Raw genomic sequence first — 24,063 nt, forward strand, 5'->3', positions numbered from 1 at the left:
TACTAAAACATAGTGCAGATTCATTGCATTGTATTTCATTCCACAGGAAATTTGAAAAATACATATAATGTAAAGAAAAAATATCATGTATAAACATCCATGCACAGATTCTCTGTTAATTATTTATTTGGGGGAATATCCCTCCATGTGTTTCTATGTGCCTGTCTGTGCATGTATATGTGTGACTGTATATGTGTTCATACATAATTTTTACTTTTTTATTTTAATTGGAAAATAGTATACATACTGGTTCAAATCTCATCATGCTGTATGGTGGGAATTTTCCATGCACACTGAATAGACTTCAAAACACTATTTTAGTATTCATTGTATTCTTACATATGGGTGTATTATAATTTACTTAATCAAACTTCCATTAATTCATATTTAGACTGCTTCTAGTTTCTTTTGTTACAAATAACAAATGGCATAGATGGCCACAATAAAAATCTTCTCACTTAAGTAATTTTAACCAATTGTTTTCTTGGAATAAATTTCTATAAATAAATATGTCTAGGCCTTCTGATAGATACTGTCCAAACACCCTCAAGAAATTTTTTATCAATTTGCATTCCCACCAGCAGTGTATGAAGGTGTCTGTTTCCTGAACCATCCCAGCAGTGCGTGATTGACATATATGTAACTATATCTCTCTATAGCTACACACTGATAGTCAAATACATAAATTTAGTATAATTGCATTTTTTCTAATTACTCCTGAGCTTTAAATAATGTTTTCAAAGCTGTGAATGTAATAGGTGCTGTTGATTACCTATACAAATGTGGATCTATACACACACATTTTCTTGACAATGGAACCCAAATTTTTTCACATGTAAATTAGCAAAGTACTATAAAGATGGGAACTGCCCCAGGCTCAGAGATAAATGTTGATTCAAGGTAATTCTACTTGCCTCTCTAAGGTATATTTTATTAATAGGTATATTAAACAAATCTGGACAATGAGACATGAAAACAAGAGATGCTGGGATTGACTCCTGATCAAGTTATCCTTGGTCTTAACAAAAGACTCTGAGAAGGAGGAAGGAAGTATTTTTTTTCTTCAACCTTGGGGAAGTGGTTAAGTCAAGATATTAGACATGGAGTTGCCTCAACCATTTTGAGACCGTGAAGGGAGCTAGACTATTCCAAACTATCATGCCACAAATAACAAGGTGAAAAGTTGGAAACAGCCTGTGTTCTTGTGTCAGGAAGCAGCTGAATGAACTAATTGTGAAAACACTGTCTCTAGGCTTTTTGTCAAGAGGGGATCAATTTACCATTTAAGCCAGTTTAGTCAGGTGGGGTTTTTCTTTCAGACAAAATCACCTGAATTGAAGCACCTACATTGTCTCCTTTCATCTTTCATCAGCTCTGTGAGAATGTACAGAGGACACTGCAGAAGATACAACGAACGAATTTTCCACTTCATTGTAAATAAATGGCAGAGCCGAAGCTTGCAACCAATAGAATTTATACACTAGATTTTAATCACAAGAATTTAGAGTTTCCATTCTCTCCCAAGAATAATTAATGTATTTTATGAAGTATCTTAGAGAAAAGAAGCAAAATCCAAAGACATCTTGCTATACCTAAGAAAAGTATGGAAATAGATATACATATGCACTCATGAAGTCTTTGAGATGGAAATAAACAATAGTAAGATAGCTTGCTGAGTTATTAAAGAGAAATGTGCACTCAAATGTGGATATAGGCAAATACAGACATAGGCAGGGCTGCAAGAGGGGCCTCAACAATGTTGCAAGTGCCGAAGCATCCTAATCAAACTCCTCCTTTATGTGAAAACTTAATTGTGATTCTAAATGCCCTACTCCAACAACACAAAGCACAGAAAGATTAACAAGCCTTTTATGATGAATTCGGGTCAAGGGCAACACAGCTGCTTAGCAGGTTTGTGCACAAACACCCTGGGGGCAAGCTCCATCGTCCATCCCAGTTGCTACTGCGCAACAGCAAATTTGGTTTGGCTCTTTTACAGTAAAATACAAGCTGGACTAAAAGTGAACTCCCACTGAAACCCAACAAAGAATCCAAACACCAGACCAACCCTTCAGACTTATGTTCATCCTGAAATCTCAAGGGAAGTCCCTTTGATATCCTCCCTAAGACATATTGGCTGGCTTTAACACACCTTAGCATTATTTTAACACTGCTGTTATTATTCAGGTCAATAAATATTTGGTCTTTGGCTTTCCAGAACTACATACAAAAAAGAGAAATTACCCCGGAAAACTAAACATCATCCATGAATTTCTACCCTACAATCCTTGTTTAAAGGGGCCTCTTTTTCCCCCCTGTTTTCTCCTTCTGTTGATGTTGCTTCTTTCTCATCTGAGGGGTAGAGAAGCCCAGTCACAAGGTGTATGTGTGCGTAATGTAGCTTCTTTAAGTCTTTCAATTCAACTTAATGAATGGTTCCAAACACCTACTCTTTCTGGCTCGTGGAAACGTCTCAGTCATTTCAAGGATTTCTTGCTTCCATCGGGCTGTGTCCTTGCTCTGGAGGATTCCAAGTGACTGAGACATGGGTAGAGAGAGCCATCGAGTCCCTGGCCCATGGACACACAGGTCACCATGGAGAGGTCCCAATTACCTTTAGGGCTCTGTGAGGCTTCACAGCAGTCATGTCCCGGTGGGAGGCTCTGGCCTTCCCCATGAGGCCTCCCGGCACAGGCATCTCACAGGCTTTCTCTCTCCAGGGCCTTACACATCCCGGAGCATGGACTTGGAGGCAGGGCCCTTCCGCCAGGAGCCATCCAGGTCTCTGCTCTCAGGACCCCTTGACCCGTGTATCCCACCACCAGTGCCAGCACATCCTTTTCTAGTCTACAATATAGAGAATAATGCTTCTTGCTTCTGACCGCCCTCTGCTATTCTGGTCCCTGCTCCGACTCTCTCTGTTCTACCAAAGCAGTGGCTCTCAGCCATGATTGCACAGGAGAGTTACCTGGACATTTCAACAAAAATGCTGAAGGGTCACAACACCAGGCCAAGGGAAAATCAAAACCTCGAGGCGTAGATCTCAGGTATGCACTTTTTGGGGGGTGGGGGTGGTGTTTATTTGTGTCCTAAGTGAATGTAACATAAGTTGAAGGTTGAAAACCTCTGTCCTAAAGAATCAGGATTCTGGAATCCTGCTTTTGATACTGTCACATCCCTCCACGGAAGGGGAAGGGGCATAATAGTCAGCTATTTAAAATAGGGACAAAGTAAAAGGATATACCAGCCAAAGAAATCAAAACAAAAGGCAAATGTCTCCTAACGAGCATCAGAGTTTAGAGTTGGGTTTTGAAGTGTCCAACAGTACATGTCTTATTCTGACTTTTCTTATTCAACATATCAGTACATATTGTCTGTTAATATCTTTAATAAAAAGTATTTTTGCATTTAAAGCATTTGATATGTAGTCTTTTTCATGAAAGTGAAAGTAGTTTACATGCTATGTGCTTGAAAAATAAGGATAATCAGTGGTTAATTTACCAGCATGTTCCATCAAGGTAGAGAATGTTATATTTTAGCTCCATTTTATGTCTCTGCTCAGGAAGAAAGCATCAGGTATCTCATATTTGAAAGAGGTCTGTATTTCATCAACCTTAGCAGGAAAGCATTTTCCAGAGAACTCATCTAAAATTCCTAACATCTAATTTTTACTCCTAAGTCTTTACACTGTTGCCTAACGTCTTTTCATTACAACTATTTAATTTAAACCATTAAATCAATAGACGATTATATCTAACTCTTTAACTAAGCCTGCTTGGAGTATTTCAAACACATACTTCAAGCTTTTACCCATGTCAATATCAAGAAAATAAAAATCCTTTCAGCAAGGTAATAAAAATCACATGGGATATTTGTTATCTCACTTGTTCCCTTTATTTCTTACCTTCATGGGAAGTTTTTGGCATAAAAATGAATGCTTACCCATTACTGTCAAGTACCTGTCTCACTACTGCATGCTTTCGTTGTAAATCACAAGTATCCTCCTTTATAGCTGCCTGAATATCTAACAATAACAGCTTATCAGACAGCCTAAACACAGGCGTTTACAGAGAAATAAATGCAAGTCAGAGACCACTAAAGCAAGTAGCTTGACCACTCCAGAAATAAAAGGATATAGAGAAAAGATCCACCCTCATCTCAATTTTAAGCACTCCTCAGTTTCAAAATTCATAGAAGAGCAAAAGCAACTCAAGGATCTCTCATAGGAGAGAACGTGATTTGGACTCAAACACAAATTCCAAGTCACTCAGTGTCAAAGGATAGTGTTTAGGATTTCACCCTTCCAAAGTCCAAGGGAAACTTTCCTACAGAAAAATACAGAGTCTCACCTATAGCAAGTAGCTATGACAGGAAATCGCATCCAGGTGGAAAATAATTACGGTAGAGCGCATTTTTGAGTTCCAGATAACTACCATCAGTGTTGATCTCTCAGAAGTTTATTATCCCATGAGATACAATTTTTTTTTTTTTACTTTTTAACTAGAAAAAAACTGAAGCTCCTTTTCTGTTTGATACATTGCCCTTTTCCCTCACCAGGATTACGGTCCACATTTACTGACACAGGTGTGGTTTCTCCAAAAGGCCCACTGTTAGCGCATGGAACAGGAAACGGCTGTTTTGGAATTTCTTCTTTGGAACTTGTCAAGGACCCACATCTACAGGGGGTCAAACACATAATGCTTATCTAAACTCTACTAAGACTTTGAAGTGAGGTTAATTTGGTAAATACTAGAACATTTTTTATGGTGACTAAACATGTGAGTTTTCTGATTTGAAGAAGCTGTCACGAACACTGAACTCCCTGAACACAGAGGTCATTTGCCACAAATCTCAATGGCCATGTTACACTCGTAATTGCATATTGGATACAAAAATAAAATGGATGACTAAATGAGTGAATAAATGCATGAATAAATTATTCTATAAATCAATGTATCATCAAAGCTGATGTAACTCTAGGCTCACTAATTTTTGATCAAATAGGATTTCCCAATAAGGCTACTGACTTCGAAAAAGTAAGTGTCAGGCTAAATGGCATACTAAAAAAGGGGCAGAAAAGACCTTGACGTACTTGGAAAATCAACTAAACAGTGACGGCAAATGCGGGGATCTTCGGAAAAAAGGAATGTCGATAATACGAAATGCTGTGTCAGGAACATAGGGCAAACAAAGGGTGCCTTCAGGTCTGTCAATTTCTCCCAGCAAATTGTCTTCTGGAAATGAAACATTGAAAAGACACAGCAGCAGACATCTATTATACACCTCATTTATTACACTGGCAAATAACCACTTAGGGGGAGAAGTATTCTTTGCCAATAAAGAAATGACAGCAATTAGAGGTGGGAAGTTACTCTATCGTAGAAAATAAAGAGCACATTTGGCCAAACAAGCTTATTTTCAGGGCAGTGCTCTAGCTTACCATGAAAGTGTCCAGTGGAGATCCTTGAATCTGGCCTAGCAGAGAAGTTACTACCAGGAAGAATGCTTGTCTCTTAGGCCTCCTCATTTCCATTGGTATTTTCTACTATAAAATCCTAATGTCATTCAGGCAATGCTACTACCACGCCTTGGTCAACTCCAGTAGCTCCTCTTGGCTGGTAAAATACATTCCCAACACTCCACTGGGAAAAAGTACATTTTTCTTATTGCATTTCTCTCTTACGTCCATCACAGTGCTTAATACAATGTGCTTAATATCATTAATTATTTTTTTAGAATAACTTCCCCATCATATTGTGAACTGATGTTAAAAACAAGGTTATTTTTAATCAACAACTCAACATATCAAAGGGAAGAAAATTCATTGAGAATGTATTAACTGTCAGTCACTATGGTATTCATTAGCTCCATTCACCAAATGTTTCTGGTTCCTTACCTTTCTAGGCACAAGGCAAGACTGCATTTCCTTGTCCCCATGTATTTGGTTGGGTACCTGTGAGTAGTCTAGTCAATGACTTATGGATAGAAGGGATATACAAGTGTATCATTCCCTGGAGGGAACATTTAACAGCTGACGGGGGACCCTCTAGTCTCTTTTCCCTGTCTTGGTGGCAGCAATGTTCACAATAGTAATTATTTCACCTTGTATCCCAAAGTAATTACGATGAGTTTCAGCATCCTTCCTATTGACCAATGATAAGCATAATGCACAAGAAATAAATAAAATCTTGTCATTTTAAGTCACTCATATTTGGGGTTGTTACTGCAGAAAATCCTATCATGCCTGATCTAAGTCCCATGGTAAATATTTTCACATATATTTTATTTTTACAAAAACCTATAGGTGTAGCACATATAAACAGTATTTTATAAATAAAACTCAGAGAAATAAATAATGAACCCAAGGTCAAGTGGACCAATTTATTCCTTCATTTAATAAATATTTATTGATCACTGCTCTCTGCCAGGTAATGGCCTAAGTAGCCGAGATACAGTAGTGGATCAAAGGGAAAAGGTCATTGCTCCCACAGCTTACATTCTCAAAGAAAGAAAAAAAATTATAGAAATCCCATATAAGCAATAAAACTTCAGACAGTAATAAGTAATATCCAGGGAATTAAAATCAGGTAGTAAGACAGAAAAATGGGCAGCTAACTATACTAATCAGAGGAAGCCTTTCCGAGCTGACCATTTTTACCCTGATATCTGTATGACAAGAAAGAGCCAGTTAGGCAGATGTCGAAAGGAAAGAACCTCTAAGAAGGAGCAGCAGTTCATGCAAAGGTTCTGGGGTAAAACAGGTTTGTTGAATGGAGGAAAAAAGTCAAAAGTCAGGGTGGCCACCCCATAATGGACAAGGATGGAAATGTACAAGGTCAAGTCAGAGAGGTAGAAAGGAGAAAAGTCCTACAGATTTTTATACCAAAATAGGGAGTATGAATTTGATTTTCTGTGTAATGGAACATGATGTGAGAGTTTTACATGGATTTGTATAATTTCTGCTTTCAAAAGTTTGCTCTAACTGCTATGTGAGGAGAGAGTTCTAGTGGCGGAAAACTGGGGCAGCAAGTGCCGGGCGGGGCCACTGCAGCGGCAGCCCAGCGGTTTGGTGGTACAGGAATGGCCAGAAGGGGGCAGAAGTGAACAGAATCGACAGGGGATGGGGAGCAGAGTCAACAGGGCTGGGGCGTGGCCTAAAAGTGCAGGGGCAAGAGAAGAAAAGGAGTCAAGTATAACACCTAGGTTTTTGGCTCAAAAAACTGAGTGGATCATGCCTTTCTTTGCTGAGATGGAGACACTGGAAGAGAAGGAGATGTGCAGAGACAGTAAAAACATAAAGAGTTTTGTCTTATGCATGTTGAACATAAAATGCCTATGAAATATCTATGCATAGATGTCAAGTTGGCTATATGATTCAGAAGCTCAGCAGAAAGATTAGAAACGTAGGTGTTAATGACAAATGGGCTGTTCAAAGTCCTAGGATGGAACGAAGGCATCTAAAAAGACTATGGAGGTGAACACGAGAATGGGGACAGAGCAGAGGTTTATGGCAGTCTAACCTAAACTGCTAGGGAGACAGGGCAGGCGTGGCCACTGAGATAGAAGGGAAATCAGGAGAGATGAGGTGTCCAAAGTCAAGCAAAGGACGTGTTTAAAAGAGGAAGGCGTGGCCAGCTCTGCTCAACGCTGCTGAGAGATCACAGAAGATGAGCGCATTCGACTTAGTGACGTGGAGTTCATGGGGACCGTGACAGGCACAGTCTCTGTGGCATGGTGAGCGTGGAAGCCTTACAGGAGAGGGTTGCGGAGGGTATGAGGAGAGTACGTGTCAAGGAGGACAATAACCCCACACAAATTAAGAAGTTATGCTGTGAGTAGAAGCAGAAGAATGGGGTGATAAGTAGGAAGCCATCTGGGATCAAAGGAAGATTTCTTGATAGGAAAAGATCTCACTCCCCATTCTGTGACCTAGGAAGTTCAAAGCCCCCATGAAGATTTCTGAAACTCCTGGGAGAAGCTCTGGTGAAAGTGATGCATGTGTATATACATATATACTGGGGGGCAGGGCAGAGAAAGGGATAGGAATGGTCACTTCATAACAGTTTCCTCTGCTTCTGAGGTCCAACATCCCGTACACATGCAGACCATTTCCGCTGCCCACCATGTTAACCTGCACTGCACCACAGAGCAGAGTCTTACCTAGTGCCCTGGGTGGGTGACACTGCTGGAGGTTTGAGAGTCACAAGAAGACTCGCATTGCATGCTGTATAGCAAAAGAAGGAAATAGACCTCACATTAAATATTCCTACCCTTCAAAGTCCTTCCAGTTTCCCTTCCGGTGGGCCATCTTCACTGGCCCGCAGTCCTGCACAGCACCCACACTGGTTCTTCCCTCCTCCCTCTTGTTCTTCTCTCTTGTGTTCTAACTTTTCTGTTCTCTCTCAGACAAAATATATACCCACAAACAAAACAAAAGCGGGGGGCGGTGCACATATGTGCATACAGGAATTTTCCTGCAGAACTGCATGGTCTTTTGGGGATGAGGAGAGGAGTGGTTCAGTGCCCAATAATATCCACACCCTGCCTTTTACTCCAAATAATGCAGTTTCCTTTCTAAAAGTAATTCTGGAGCGAGTTCTTAAAATAATTCATGTTCCATCTGGTCCTATACATATACCACCAGACAGAGCACCTGTCCTTATTAGTTAGGTGCTCAACAAGCACCAGCGCCTGCCTGCCTTCCTCAGTGAAAAAACAAAAGCAGAGTGACATTCTGATGTAATTTCAGCAGGGCCTTTCCACACAGCGGGGCTTTAATTAAGGTTTATTGAGTTGCGTGATACCGTGCTGCTGCGCCTTGGGAGGATATTCACTGGTTCCTTCTAGTCTTAGGGTTAAAATAAGTCAAGACATTGATTTACTATTAAGTACAGAGAAATAATCATCTACAACATCACAGATTTTTAGATTGTGTTTGTTTAGAGGTCCAAAAGATTTGTCCCCTTAGAATGTTGAGATCTCAGCATGCTATTTTATATAGTCTTTTTTTTTTTCTAGGAACTTTAGTTACATTATGTAAAAGATAGATAAATGAGATTTGGCCTTTGTGTCTGTCAGAAACCGCCACCAATCTGAGGTCACCAGCCCCTTAGTTATAGAATAGTAATTTATAAAATATACAACAATCCGTGGCAAAGGTATTTGGACATATGAACGTTGCTTCCCTAACTTTTGCAACTCTTTGCTCTTTTCAGAAGGTCACTCAGAATCAAATACATTAAGAAAAGAGTGGCATTTTCTTCTGAGTGAAGAATTCAGCTTTTATATGTCCATGTTAGCAGGATAAAGAGAAAGATGCAGGAGCCAAGGAAAGGTACAACATGACTAAAATCTCATAGGTTTCAGATTGCTCCATTAAAGAGTGTGACCAAGAGAAGGCATTCTCAGAATTGTCTACTGCCCTTAACCAATTTACTGTTCATGACTCCACATACGTGACTGGGAATATAATGGAACCTAACCCAAACGCCCCGGAAAGCCAACGTTACTCACACAAAGGCACCAAACACAGTGCCTGGAGTCCCAGTGTAGTGCTGAGAGCCCAGTGATACAGGGAGGAGAGGGAGGAAACTGACTATTTGCATATCAGTCAAAAGTCTTGACTAGTTCCCTTATGCCCAATCCCTGCCCACCAGGTACTCCTCCTTTCCCTTTAAATTTAATCCTTGTCTTTCACAATGGGGGAACAAAGTACATTTTCTTATATACAAAAACATTTCACCAGGATGGAAGGAAAGAGTTTGATATAATTTAGAACTGATGGCTCTAAGTCCCTCAATGTTACTATAGGCAACTGGGACTTCAATTTCAAACCATACACCCAGGCATGCATGATCACACACACAGGCAGAAAAACTGGGAGTGGACTTAAATTATGCAGATGAAATTTCTTTACTGCTTTTTTCCCAAAAGGTGAGGATGAAATAATGCAAGAGAAGGACTATTTAGGCAAAAATAGTACTTAGTGCACTTGAAGCTAAATGGAACAGCACAGCAATGAGGCAGAAAATGGTGGAGTCAACTTCTTAACGCTCACCTGTGCAAGAGAAGTCATCCACGCGAATGTATCCTGGGACACAGTCACAGCGATATAAGCCAGGCAGGTTGACACACACAGTATTGGCATGACAGTAATGCATCTTAGCTGCACACTCGTCAATATCTGAAAAGGGAAAAAAAATAGAGCAATATCATCGTTAGTCAAATGACTAAACCAGGATAATCATCTTCTACTGAAATTAGAAAATGCAAACGCCCATTGAAACCAAGAGAAAAAGCAAGACTCATTAGAAACAAAAGCTCAAGTGCAAGTTCAGCTGGTGCTTTAGGTTCAGTCCTGAGCAGTGTTTCAAGAAAGATGCCTGGTATGACACAACACTTAAAAGCCTAAGAAACAGAAAGACTAAATGTGTTGTTATTAATCTCTCACCATGGAGGGAGCTTGATTTAATGCCCAAAATCAAACAGTTTTGTGTCCAGTGAGTTGATACTAATTAATATTTATCAGGTGGCCAAGGTACATGGTATAGCTGTTATCAGCAAGATCAAAGGAATCCATCCCCTCTCTGCTTGTGTGAGTTACTGAAACAGCTTTAATCCATCTGTTACAAAGTGACAGCGTAGCCAGTTTCTTCCATGTTGTACTGTGAATACAAATAGCAGCTGTTGTCTAATGCAAATGAACGTCTTTCTTCTCTTGACCTAGAGATCCATCCCATGTGACAGAATAATGGGCTGATCCAACAAAAACATCTTTTTCTCATTAGAATGGAGGTCAGAACATCTCCTGCTTTCCCATAAAAGTTCATAATAAAATTAAAACGACTTTATGTTCATTTTACTTAGACTGCTTATGTGCAATGGCTAGGGAGAGGGAAGGAGAGAAACTCAGCATAGGGATCCAAGATAAAAGATGTGAATTCCAGCTCTGTTCTGCTGCTGACTAGCCTGTGACTTGCATTTAACCACTCTCAGTCCCAGAATCCTCACCGGCTTGTCCTAAGAGTCAGTTTGGAACCTACTGTTTTATATCTTTATATGCATTATCTAATTTAATCCACATACAATTCCATTAGTGAGGTATAGCACTACCTTCATTTTAAAGTCTGGAAAATTGAGGCTCAGGAGGTTAAATATTTGTTACTAAGTCATCCTGTTAGAACATGCTATAGCCAAGATTTGAACTCAGAAGCCAGCCTCTTATTTACTAGGATTTACTTCATGAAAATGCAAAAAAATAATCATCAGCCAAATAGAGTGTTACTATTAATATTATCATTCAAATACTGATACCATTCTTTCGTGTACAGAAACTGAGAATAAAAACACCTATCTCGAGTCACTAGAAACCTCATTTATTGATTTATTTTAAGAGACAAAGCAGATATTCTTTTCAGTGCTAAAGATACGTAAGCCTATAAATAAAAATTATTGTGGGGTAATCAGGTTCTTGGAGACTCAGCAATACTTCCAAAGCTAACGATGGAATAGAAAGGAAACAGCATAAATTAGTGAAATAATTCATGGAATCAACAGAGTGTTCCACCTGCACAATACCACACACTTGCAAAAGTGATCCAAGACAGTGCATAATAAAAACAAATGGACAACAGGAATATACGTACTGTATATAAAATTACATCAAGCAAGGGTGTGGAAGGAGCTCTTCCAGAAATTTGAGGTAGGACAGTGACTGCACAGGAGACGAGATGGAATTCAGATCCTTCTGGCCATCAGGGCATTAGGATTCTGTAGCAAGTCGGCTCCTGGCGTTCCTCACGCACTTTGCTTCACAGGAAAATGGATATGAAAGTCAAGATGAAAAGTGCTTCAGGGAAGAAGTAATGATCACTTTTGTAACCTGCTGCTGTGAAGCTGCCTAACAGAAAGAGCTAACCACTGCATCCGGCAAGAAGTTCACCGCTGTCCTTGACCCAGTAAGAGTAGTTTTGGGAAAGGAATGGAGCAAAGTTTGCCTGGAGTCAACTAAAGAAAGAACAGAATATGAGGGAGACGAGACAGAAAAACAAAGCGAACCTATTGAGATATTTTCCCGTAATAAAAAGTGGGTAGTAGCTGTGGGGAGACTCGGTGACGAGCGAGTCTTGTTCAAAGATGGAAAAGACCACAGCATGTCTGCATGTTGTTTGAAATGATGCAGTACGACTGAAGAAAAACGGTGGTGTAGGAGAGCGAGCAGATCGCTGCAGGAGCAGAGTCCTGCACAGCGCCCAGAGAAGTGGAATCCCCGGTGCACAGACGGAGCGAGTCATCTTTACGACAAGAATGAAGCCAAGAAATAAGGGAAGAGGTGGAGACAGGTTGGCATATTTGGTGCTGGGAAGTGAAGTAGTTCTCCTTTGCTTGTTTTCATTTTCTCAATGAAATGAGAAGGGAGGGTAACATCTAAGAAGTAGGAGAGGGAGGAGGTATTGGATGTTTAAGGAGAAGGGAGAAGGTATAAAAAAAGTCACTGTGGGAAGAAGAAAGGAGAGTTTACCAGGGAGGGTAGTAGGATCCCCTTGTGACTTGTGGCCATAAATGTTACATGAGAGCAGGCAGCATGGCCACACGTTTTTCTCCAGTCTCACGGAGATATTTGGGGCAAGTGCCGGGGAACTTAAAAGTTATAACCAGAGCTGAGTTTTTAGGCAAATATAGTAGGTGAAAAGTGATACCAGGGAATTGAGTATGTAAGAAAAGAGGTGACAGTAAGGAGATGCCAAGGAACCTCACTATTAAGGAGAGAGGTGAGGACATAAGAAGGAGGGAGACAGCTGAAGGGACGAGGCGCGATGCTGGGCCCTCTGCTGCACTGCCTCTACACATCTTCGGAAGCAAAGGACTTCGTTTCCCAGCAAATGGGAGTTCTGCCTGCTAATGACCTTCAGCTGTTAGCCTTCTAGAAAACATGCCCTTGCTGGAAGTGTGTGGACGAAAAAAGGGGTCACATACTAACCCAACAAGCTCAGGGGAGGCCTGCATGGCAGATTTACAAACGCAGAGACCAAAGTAACCCCATAGGATGGTCTGCAATGAAAACTTATTAATTAAAAGCAGTTTATGGCAGGTAACCGTGTCATAGGCTAGGATCTTCCCTGACATACATACCTAAATTAATCTTTAATAAAGTCTATCATCTTTTTGCAACCATGATAACATGACTTTGGAATGTCAAATTCCCTGTTTTCCAGACCCCTCAAAGCACAGATACTGCACCAGAGCCCCAAAGCAGAGACCACAAATCCCCTCATTGTTATTATTATCATGTTAATTGTTGACTGTTAACTATCCCTTACCTGCCTATGTGAAAGAAGCATGTGTCTACCATTTTACTTTTTATCCAATCCAAGGTTTCCCTGCTTTGCTTTCCCCACCTCCCTAATCTATCACCAATAAATTTCATGTAACCTCCTCTCTTTTGATTGTACTGTATAAAGCAGGGTGCAGAGCTGCCATTCTCTGGAGCATTTTCTCCATTTGTTGAGGTTTTGCCTCCTGGTAATTGTCATCGGTTTGGCTCAAATAAACTCACAAAAAATTCTCTAGAGGTCTGAATGCTTCTTACATTGACCAAATCACCCTTCCAACCTGAGCACAGCCTACGATAAAGATGGTTCTCCTTTATCTCAATGCAGGATAATTCTGAAGGACTATTCCAGGTTTAGAGTACTCAATGGGATAGAGCTAGCTCACCCCTTTCCCCCTCCTGTGTCTTCCCCCTCTGCCACAGGTGTCCATCCCTGTGGCACACATTGATAAACTGCTTTGCATGCCACTGTCCAACTCAGAGGGTACTTGCCCGGGGAACCCAAATTTCGGCAGGAACCCTGATGGAGGCAAGGAATCCTTACGGTGAGGATACTGGAATGCATGAGCTGCAAAACTAGGAAATGGAGCCTCAGGGTAGTGTGCTTGACATTAAGACTTTGGGGGTGACTTAGTTATTGTTGATTACAAGGCTTTTCAAATGACTACAGGATAGCAGAAGAAGGCATCATTGTGAGCGCTGGGGAACACCAAGAGAAGCCAGGTGTTGAAGAGGACCATTGGCATTAGTGTTATCCATCACACACCAGTTTTCCTCCTTCTGGGTACATAATACAACAGTACCAGCCCCGCCTTTTCAAAGGGAAGCCTAGCTGTATGACTGGGCGTGAACATTAACTAGCCCTCTACGAAGCTCCAAGCAAGAGGGATGAACAAAATCCCACCAGGGACCTCACCGCCTGGTAAACCAATGAGCAAAACTTGCTAAGTTTTATCAAGAATGTAAAACCTTTCAACAGGCAACATGACCTACTCTCCTTGGAGGGTCAGAGAAGGATTCTCTATGGAAATAAAACAAGCACAAGGGAGAGGAACCGCATACCAGATAGAAAAGAACGTTGGAGAGGAGTTAGTTAGAGGAAAGGAATTTTGCCTGTTTATAAAGAAGCAAAAGATAAGCTCGAGCCAGATCTTGCTGGGCCTGGTAGGCCATGTGAAGGAGTGTGGACTTTCATCCCATTTCTGCTTTAAAAATATCACTCGGCCGTAGTGGAGAGAACGCATGGGAGCAGAGCGAGCCAAGAGCTAAGTCACGCTGGTATTTTTCTCCCAGCGATACAGCCACACTAACTTCATCTCATTCTGCTGGGAGGCCCGGCCATTCTTTAAGAAGAGCTATTAGTCAGGACTTGCCTTAGAGCAGGGGTGTCCAATCTTTTGGCCTCTCTGCACCACTTTGGAAAAAGAAGACTTGTCTTGGACCACACATTAAATACACTGCAACACATACTCACACACAAAAAATCTCATAAGATTTTAAGTAAATTTATGATTTTGTGTCAGGCCACATTCACAGCCATCCTGGGCCACACGCCGCCCGCAGGCCGCATGTTGGACACCTCTGCCTTAGATGCAATTTGGTCTCCAGCCCACTGGCCTCAGCTACCAACTGCAATGAATGCTTCCAAGCCATGGACTCCTGTCTGCTCCTCCCAAAGGGAAACCCTGGCTCAGTTCCCTGAGGCCACTGGGTAACTGCTGAGAGATGTCTGCCCCATCTCTATCTGAAGGAGTCACGTAGCTATAACAAGCTTATTTTAATTCCAACAGCCAAGCCATTTCCTTGTTTCACAAGATTTTAAGGCTTTGAATAAAAATACTTTCGGAAACTGGACAAGAGGATGGTTAGAAAAACCCTGGTGAGAACTTCTCACGTTGGTTTATCCAGCTCTTGCTCTCTGCAGGTAACCCTGGCCACCCCTCCCCCACTGCCACCCCTCCCCCGCCGCTGGTCATACATCCCTGCTGCCCTGCTGATGGGTCTTTGAATAGGTTTGTCTTTAGTTCATACCTCTGATAATTTCATCTCTTGCATATCTGATCATTTCCTGGTGGCAGTCCAGAAAAAGACGACACCAAAATAAAGCAGAGAAGTTGACAAATGTGCCAGAAAATTAAACTGTCACAATGTTATTTTTGTTGCTTATCCCCCATCATGCAAGCACCAGATATAAAAACTACTTCCTGGTATAAATAAGGAAGAGAAGAAGAGAAAGTATTTGGAGCCATCCAGCTGGGTCCCTGTAGAAAAAGATGGTGGAAGAAAGGAAGGAATGGACAACTTCCCCAGGTCTGGATAGGGATGGGAGATGGAGTGGTAACATTTACCAAAAGAAAGATTGCTCTCCATCCTCGGAAGGCACATCCCTGAGGATAGTTTCAACAGGACTCAAGAGTGCTCCAAAAGCAAAACTGATTATAGAAGGAATCAAAACAGAATTAACATCTTCAGAGCGCTGGGATACCCTGAGAAAACAATCTTGAGAAATAGCAAGCAACTGAGATTTTTAAAAGGAGCCTAAGACGAATGCTGCTTTTTATTTACAGGCAAAAGAGTCTGAAAGACAATGAGCAATTACAAAAAATGCCCTTCAAAACCAGAAGTCCCTAATGAAAGAATAAACCAATGCTCAGAGAGAGAAAAACTGAGTTGGCCCAAAGCAATGAGGACTTTATAACCACAGCCCTGAGAAGACACCTGGCCTTTGCCCAGACGGTGCAGGTCCTCTCCCTGCTGCTGATGTCTCTCTCTCTATCTCAGACGATGGTCTCTGCTAGTGTGATATTCACCCACAAGCCAGGAGGCAAGAAGAGGCTAAGCCCTAGGCTGAACGTCAAGGAGGAAATTGAACACACTCAAGTCCAGGCTCACGATAAAAGTTTGAATCGGTGGAGGAAGCATTTCTTAGAACTACAATTTACATGACATCTACTAGAAGGATGAATAGATTTTTTTAAAAACCCACATCGTTAGGCACAGAGTGATACCAAGATGATTAAGAGGCTAATAGTACATATCCTCATATGGTAAAACTAGGAACAGTCCCTTTCACCTGGTTAATACTCAATAAATAGCTGCCACTTCTATATATCAGGCACTATGCTAGGTACTCTACAGGTAGTATCTCATCCTTCCCTTTATTCTTCCTGACTACTGTAGGAGGTCAGGATGAGCAAACGGAGTCTCACAGATTATTCATGATTCTGTGATTCTTCACAGATTATTCACAGATTATTCGGTCACTTGCCCAAGGCTTGAAGTCAGTAAACGAAACAGCCTGGATTTGAATGAGCACAATCTGTCCTTAAAGTTGGCATTGTTTTCACTGTGCCAGTTCTGGCCCTCAATAATGTTTCAGTCCTATGACTTTTAAATACATCTGATGCTGCTACAAAGTGTATGGAAACAGGTAGGTCTCCAAATTCTATGTCCGTGTGCAATGCAAACAAATGACATTTGTTCTGGTAGAACACTCTCCTGAGCATCTCTGCTTCTCTGGCTCTTTTAAACCAGTCCTGACGCAGTCACACGTCAGGCTCCTGTGACTCAGCTCTGCCAAACAGGGAGCAGCGTCCTGCTCCCAGGTGGAACCCACAGCTTAAGACTAGCAAGTACCTATTACAGGATTAGAAACTAGAGACAAAAAGGCCTGGGGTTTTTATTTCTTTTATTAAATTTTGTTAGAGAAACTCCTACAAACCCCACTGCAGCATAAATGTCAGCTCAGGTATAATGGGGCTCAAATTGCGATTCATTCGTATAGATTGCTTGTCACCTTTGAAATATTAGAGCTCATCTTCTGGTGGTCTTTTGAGGTAATAAAACTACAAGATTTATGTCCCCAGGATGGTGAAGAAGTTTGTTTTGTTTTAAAAAGGTATATTTATGGACTTTAAAATGAAACTTGATGTGGCAAAATGATTCCTCACATATCACCAGCCTCCATCTGCATAAGAGATTTCATAGCACACATAGACCGGAATTTGGCCTCAACATCATTGCATTAGAGAGCAATGTCTGGCTGAAAAGAGAGAGGTAAATGCAAAGAAATCTCTTAATAATACAGTGTGATCGACTCGGGCTTATTCATAAGAATTGCCTAGGAAAAGGCAACCCAGAGAAGATAGGACCAGGAAGCTGGGGATGGTGGAGGCATGCAAAAGGAACAAAGGAGGGAAAGAAAACTATACTTACTGAGACTGTTCTCTGTGCCAAGCCCTGTGTGCGTCTCATCTCTTCATTCCCAACCATCCCATGGCCTGGCATCAGAAACTACAAGCAGAGTACCCAGAATTTCAACCCAGGCCTCTGCGCCCCTCAGCACAGGTGCTCCACTCTGACTGTTGGGCCCAGAGCACCAAGTTGACGGTCAAAAAGCAAGTTTTATTCCTGCTTTTTCAATAGGCTAACTGGGGCAGTAAGCAATCGCATCTCTTCTCAAGACAGTGGCTTTCCCATCTGTAAAATGTGGGAGATGAACCAGAGAGCATCTAAATAACCTGAAGGTTCTGAAGTTCTCGACACATTTAATTTTTTCTGTCCACTCATCATAAAGCTGGCCTTTTAGGTGGTTTCTCTTCATCCACACCCTTCCCTTTTGTTTTAAGGAGCTTGAAGATAATCCCATGCTTTTCCCAAGACCCAAATCCTGGAAAATACTATCCAGATAATCTGAGTCTTCACACTGTTTCTTGATACCTGTGTCAAATGAGTTGGTATCTACCCTGAAAATGAAGAGCAGCTATGACTAACAGATATTTGCACAAACCAATGGCAAGTTCTCCATGAAATAGTAAGATAAATTGCAGAGCAATTATATCAGACTTCAATCTCCTGACTGCAGAAATCATAAATTGTAAAAACATGGTGGCTTGGACAGTAGGTAGTCATATTAAAACTATCTATATTTCCATCTGTGCCATATAGAATATTTTTTTAAGTCAGGGCCATGTGATCTCTGATTTGTTCTTATAAAAATCCAGTGACAGACAAGATATGGATTACAGGGCCCTTGTTAAGGTAAGAAAATAGAGGGCCAAATGTGCACAGGTAAATCACTGAGCTAGTAACAGAATCATGGTCTTCTAGCTCTAGAATTCATGCTTTATCCAATGTTTCATGCTTTCTCTACATGTACAGCTTTCTTCTAAAGCAAGGAGAGAAAAATCAAATACCTATGGAATCCAGAAATATAAACCAAGTGCCTACAGAAGCTAGGTTCAAGGTACACATCCAAAATATGTCCCTTCCACAATTAAGTTGTCTCTATTTTTCTTAAAACATACCCCTCTCCCTGTTCCTCTTCCCCTTTCTTTCTCTCTCCCCCTAACCCCTTCCTTCTAAGAACAAAGAAATAGTTCTCTCTTAAAAGGGAAGAAACAGAGTCCAAAGCCAATGATACATTGAAAGTGACAAGAAGCCTCAGGGGCAGAAAGACAACAGAGGGAGTTTAGATTGTAGAAAACTAGAGCTCTAGTTTAATAATGCCATAAAGGAGCAATAAGAGGTATCACTTACCCTAGAGCACTCACTATGTGCTAAACACAGTTTTAAGTTTTTACATAGAGTAACTCATTTAATAGTTGTAAGAACTCTGTGAGGTACATATTACAAAATCAACTTAAATTTACAGGTAAGAAATTAAAGACAGAAATGTACAGTAAATTGCCTAAGGTCACATAGCTAGCAGGTGCTCCTGAACCACAAGGACATGAATTCTGACAGACTCAACTGTGTACTTCTCAGCCCAGAGTCCTATACTAAAGCCCTAACCCCCAGTGAGATGCTATTTGGAGATGGGTCCTTAGATAACATCATGAGGGTGGTACCCTCGTGATATGGTTTCTGCTCTTATGAGAACAGACACCACAGAGCTTGCTTTTGCCCTCTCTCTGCCACATAAGGAAGCATAGGAGAAGGCAACGCCTGCGAGCCAGGAGGAGAGTTTTCACCAGATCCCAACCATGCAGGCAACCCTGATCTCAGACTCCCAGCCTCCAGAATTGTGAGTAAATAAAATTCTGTTGTTTAGGCCAAGCAGTCTACAGTATTTTGTTATGGCCTCCCAAGCTAATAGAAGGTGGGGCAAAGATAGGTTTACAGTTGCCAGTATGGAAAAAAATACAATAATTAATAAATAATAATACAAGAATAAGCTATGTGTTTCACATACTAGCAACTACTTTTGCCCTACCTGGTATAATAACCCTTTACATTTCTCAGTTACCTGGTAAAATGGATATTTACAGTATCTTCTAAGATGTATGCCAAACAAACATGTTGCCCGCCAGATCAAATACTTGCAGATTGAAAACTCAATAACCTTCCGGCCAGGCCATGCATAGTAAAGAAGTCTTTCAACACAAGGTTAAAGATACTATAAGACAGGAGTTAGACAGTTGGATTTCTGACATTTTAGAAATGTTTTCTGTATATAACTAGGTTAGATTATCTGGAGGTTCACACTAAGATGTTTTTCCCCGCTGTGGGCCTCCATTTCAGAGTCAAATAGTACTGTCATTAAGTAACACATCTCTTTGTGCCATTGAGAATGCCAGCATACCGATTTCTAGCTGCCCCTGAAAAAGCACCATAAAACCCCACTCACTGACTTTGTTCCCAGCCAGGCATTTCTGACTTTGGAGAGTATCCATACGCCGATCCTGAGTGTCCACGGGGAAAGAAGCATGCTGAGTGAAAGGTGTCTCAAGCAGCGTTGGCCTCAGACTGTGCCCCTACCTCTCTGAAGCCACGAGTGTCTGCACCCTACTTCAGCCAGTAGTGCCAGCACAACCACTGAGTGCCCACACAAAGGTCCAAGGCTTCCTTGTGAGCTGTGAGTTAGTTAGGCTAATCAAAGAACACACTGGAAGCGTAGAAGCTACCATGGTCTCCTGTCTTCCCTACAATGGGAAAAGGAAAATCAAGAACTATTGAGAGACTGCTGGGTTCCACAGGCAGTAAAGATTCCCACGTCAGTGAGGAGTGGTTCCTACTTCCTGACTCTCATGATAAGTGAAAAGAGCCAGACCATGCAGCGGCTGTAGCAGAGAGCCAGTCACGTGAACATGAAACTCGTTAGCACAGTTCAAGTTCTCCAGAGATTTTAGTGGCTGATTCCCACAAAGGGAATTAAAGAAAGATTCACACAGATTTGTTTTGAGTCTTGAAAAGGTAAAAAAGACATCTTCATAAAAAGTTGATGGCCTGTGCTTATTACTTTGATTGAACTAGACAGCTATTCTTCCTCCTCTCAGATTTCTTAAGATATAATGCTATACAGTTTAAAATGTACAATGTGTTAGTTTTGATATACCCATATGAGGGGACACCCAAAAAAACCTTGGAATTTATTTATTAAAAATTGTGTACTTATTCTTACATGTTTAAATTTCAGTCACCTTCAAATTTCTCTCCATTTGATGCAATATACCTGTCAAGATGTTTTTTCCACTGCTCAGAACAGTTTTTGAACTCATTGATTTTTATGCCTTTTAGTGTTTCTGCCAGGGTTTGTTTGTTTGTTTGTTTCACCTCTTCCATATTGGCAAAACATTTCCCTCTGAGACCTTTTTTCACCGGGGGAGGGTGGAGGCGAGGAAAGTTTCCCAGGGCAAGATCCGGCAAATAGGGAGGGTGGTGCATGGGGGTCATGACATTTTTGGTCAAAAACTGTTGAACATTCCGCACAGTGTTGGCAGGTGCACTCGTAAATCACCCATAATGAAATGGGCAAGTGCACTGAAAGAATCTTCAAAAGGAATTCACTGGAGCCGAATGCAGCCTCTCACAACACCGCCAGCTGGTAACCTGATACAGATGGGTTCCTAGAACACTCACCTAGCAGGGGAAGTCTGTCCTACAAGAGACCCACCCTCCAGAAGATAATTCCAGTTTTAGGGGACGTCCTCCCTCATATATTGTAAAATGATTATCACCATATCCTTACCTAACACCTCCATCACATTACATAACTACCGTTTTTTGTGTGTGGTGATAAGGTTTAAGATCAACTCTCTTAGCCACTTTCAAATACATAATACAGTATTATTACCTATAATCACCGTGCTGCACATCAGATCCCCAGGACTTGCAAAAGTTTGCAAAACTTTTCATCTTGCAAAAGTTTGTACTCTTTGACCATCAATAGATGAACGGACAAAGATATGTGGTGCGGTGTGGGTGTGTGGGTGTGTGTGTGTGTGTGTGTGTAAGAAATGGAATATTTTTCAACCGTAAGAAAGGAAGAAATCCTGCCTTTTGTGACAACATGATGGACCCGAGGGCATTATGCAAAGTGGAATAAATCAGGCAGAGAAAAACAAACACCACAGGACGCCACTTACATGTAGAATCTAAAACATGAACACACAGATTGGTGGACTGACAAATGGGGGAAATAGGGAGATATTGGGCATCTATTCTTTTGCTTTACAAAGATAAAGGAAAGCCAGCTGAGAATGAATGAGATAGGAGAATGCAATACTCCCAATAAAGCCATTTATGTTCTCTATCAGATGCAAGTATTAATTATAATCATACGTAGCATTTACTAATCATGACCGTGTGCCAAGTTTTAAGCACTTTGCATGTATTAATTCATTATATCCTCATACGAGTAAGTATGTATTAACATTTTTATTTTATGGATCCACAAGTGGTTAACCAGGTGGAAAGCAACCTCAGGGAATGTGAATTTGGTACCTAGTCTATTCTGTCTCTCCACAAGGCCTTTTGTCTCCCCCTTCTCAGTAAGAATATCCATATTCCTTGGTTAATTCACAGCAATTTCCTGTAGTCATGTGGTCAAATTATTCATTCACTACTTTCTCCACACAGTCAAAATAATGTGTACAGGCTTTAGTATTTTAAAAATAAATGATTCATGGCTGGAAGCTTAGACCTGATGCACTACAGCATCAAATTAACTAGTAATTAAATAACAGACTTCAAAATACACAAACAGGGTCTGTGGACCTTGGAGCAGGTAGCTAGTGAATATACCCTGGGTTCAATAAAATCCAGCCCTACCTTCCAGCACTGGTACAGTGACTGACAATCTGCCAAGTGTACCCAGCAAATGAGCTCGGTCTTTGTGTTTCCCCATCTGGAGAGATTCCATTTTAGATAAAACAATCATCTCGAATTGAAGTCAACATTATTCCCAATTCTGGATTCTTACACATCTGACTGAATCCATGCACGCTAATATAAAAACCCAAACCATAAAGTGTTTAAGCTGGTCCTTAGAAATCACCAAATCCAGGTTCCTATGCACTGTGATTATTGAGAAAGGACAAAAAGTGATGGATGAGGAGAAAAGATGGGGGGAAAATATAAACACAGACTAACAAGCAACCCATTTTCCTCTGGAAATGCAGTCTAACAGTAGAGTGGAAAATATCATTCAAAAGGTGGGAAATGGAAGAGAATCTGGTTCCAGGCAACACACTGGGTTTTTTAACTATTTTTAAACAGAAGAACCCTTTAAAGAATAAGAATAGCCAACATTTGGATAGCACTTACTAAAGACCAGGTACTGCCCTACATATATTGCCATTAAAACCTCAAAAAACCCTTTGAAATAGGTACTGATTTTTGGGTGTTTTTTTTTTTTTTAACATCTCAAGTCTACAAATAAGGAAATCAGGGCATGGAGATTAAGCAACTCACCGGAGGTCACACAGCTGGTGAGGGGCAGAGCGAGGCCTCAACTCCAGGCAGACCTGGCTCCAGGGTGAGACTTTAACCTCCACACCACACACGCTCAGCCGCAGTGATCTCACCCACAGCGGGGTGGACAACTGGCTCTTACAGGCACAAAAAAATCTGAGATTATTCCAAGTTTGTGATTCTCCAAAGGACTACAGTACGTGAACTGATATATAATGTACCTATGGTGTTAAAATTTCATGGGAGAGTGATAAGAGAAAAATGTCTGAAAGATATCTCAGGAGTATAATAAATGAAACATTGCTCTATACTAAACTACCTCTATTTGGAGTACCACCTAACTTGAAAGCCCAGTACATAAAATAGGATTAAGTAGTGGCCATGGTAAAGCAGAGGTTCAGGCACATGATTGAAATGAAGCAGAAAAAGAACAATCCAAATTTAGCTACTGTGAATAATGCTGTAATGAACAATAGTGTATGTACAAGTACCTGTTGAAGCCCCTGCTTTTGATTCCTTTAGGTATATATCTAAGATTGGGATTGTGGAGCCACCTGAAAATTCTATGCTTAGATTCTTTTTATTAATTCTCACCTGAGGACATGCCAATTGATTTTAGAGATGGGGGAAGACAGAGAGAGAGAGAGAGAGAGAGGGAGAATAACATTGATGTGAGAGAGAAACATCAATTGGTTGCCTCTCGCATGCACCCCTGCTGAAGGTCAAACTGCAACCTGACCGGGAATTGAACCTGCAACCTTTTGGGATCATCATGTGATGACGCTCCAACCAACTGAGCCATACTAGCCAGGGCTATGCCTAGATTTTTGAGGAACCACCAAAATGTTTTCTAATTCTGCTGCACCATAGGTTGGAGGTTCCCAGGGGCTGGGAGGAGGGAGGAATGGGCAGTTAACACTTAATGGTTACAGGGTTTCTGTGGGATGATGAAAAAGTTTTGGAAATAGTGGTGATAGCTTCACAACATCGTGAATGTAATTAATGCCACTGAGTTCTATACTTACAAATGGCTACAATGG

The 24,063-nt window shown here is 41.1% G+C and overlaps 1 protein-coding gene across 3 annotated transcripts in view; it reads right to left on the reverse strand.

The window, feature by feature from the left end:
* The window catches only part of NELL1 (neural EGFL like 1), a 723,728-nt gene that overhangs the window by 371,599 nt on the left and 328,066 nt on the right, over positions 1–24,063 (reverse strand). For all 3 annotated transcript variants that reach the window (XM_054585996.1, XM_054585995.1, XM_054585994.1), the window contains one exon: positions 10,058–10,183. In XM_054585996.1, coding sequence (XP_054441971.1) covers positions 10,058–10,183 — 126 coding nt within the window. The remainder of the gene's footprint in view (positions 1–10,057; positions 10,184–24,063) is intronic.

The sequence above is a fragment of the Pteronotus mesoamericanus genome, unplaced genomic scaffold (genome assembly GCF_021234165.1).
Source record: "Pteronotus mesoamericanus isolate MK-2021 breed Mesoamerican mustached bat unplaced genomic scaffold, CSHL_Meso_final contig_90, whole genome shotgun sequence".
Taxonomy (NCBI): Eukaryota; Metazoa; Chordata; class Mammalia; order Chiroptera; family Mormoopidae; genus Pteronotus; species Pteronotus mesoamericanus.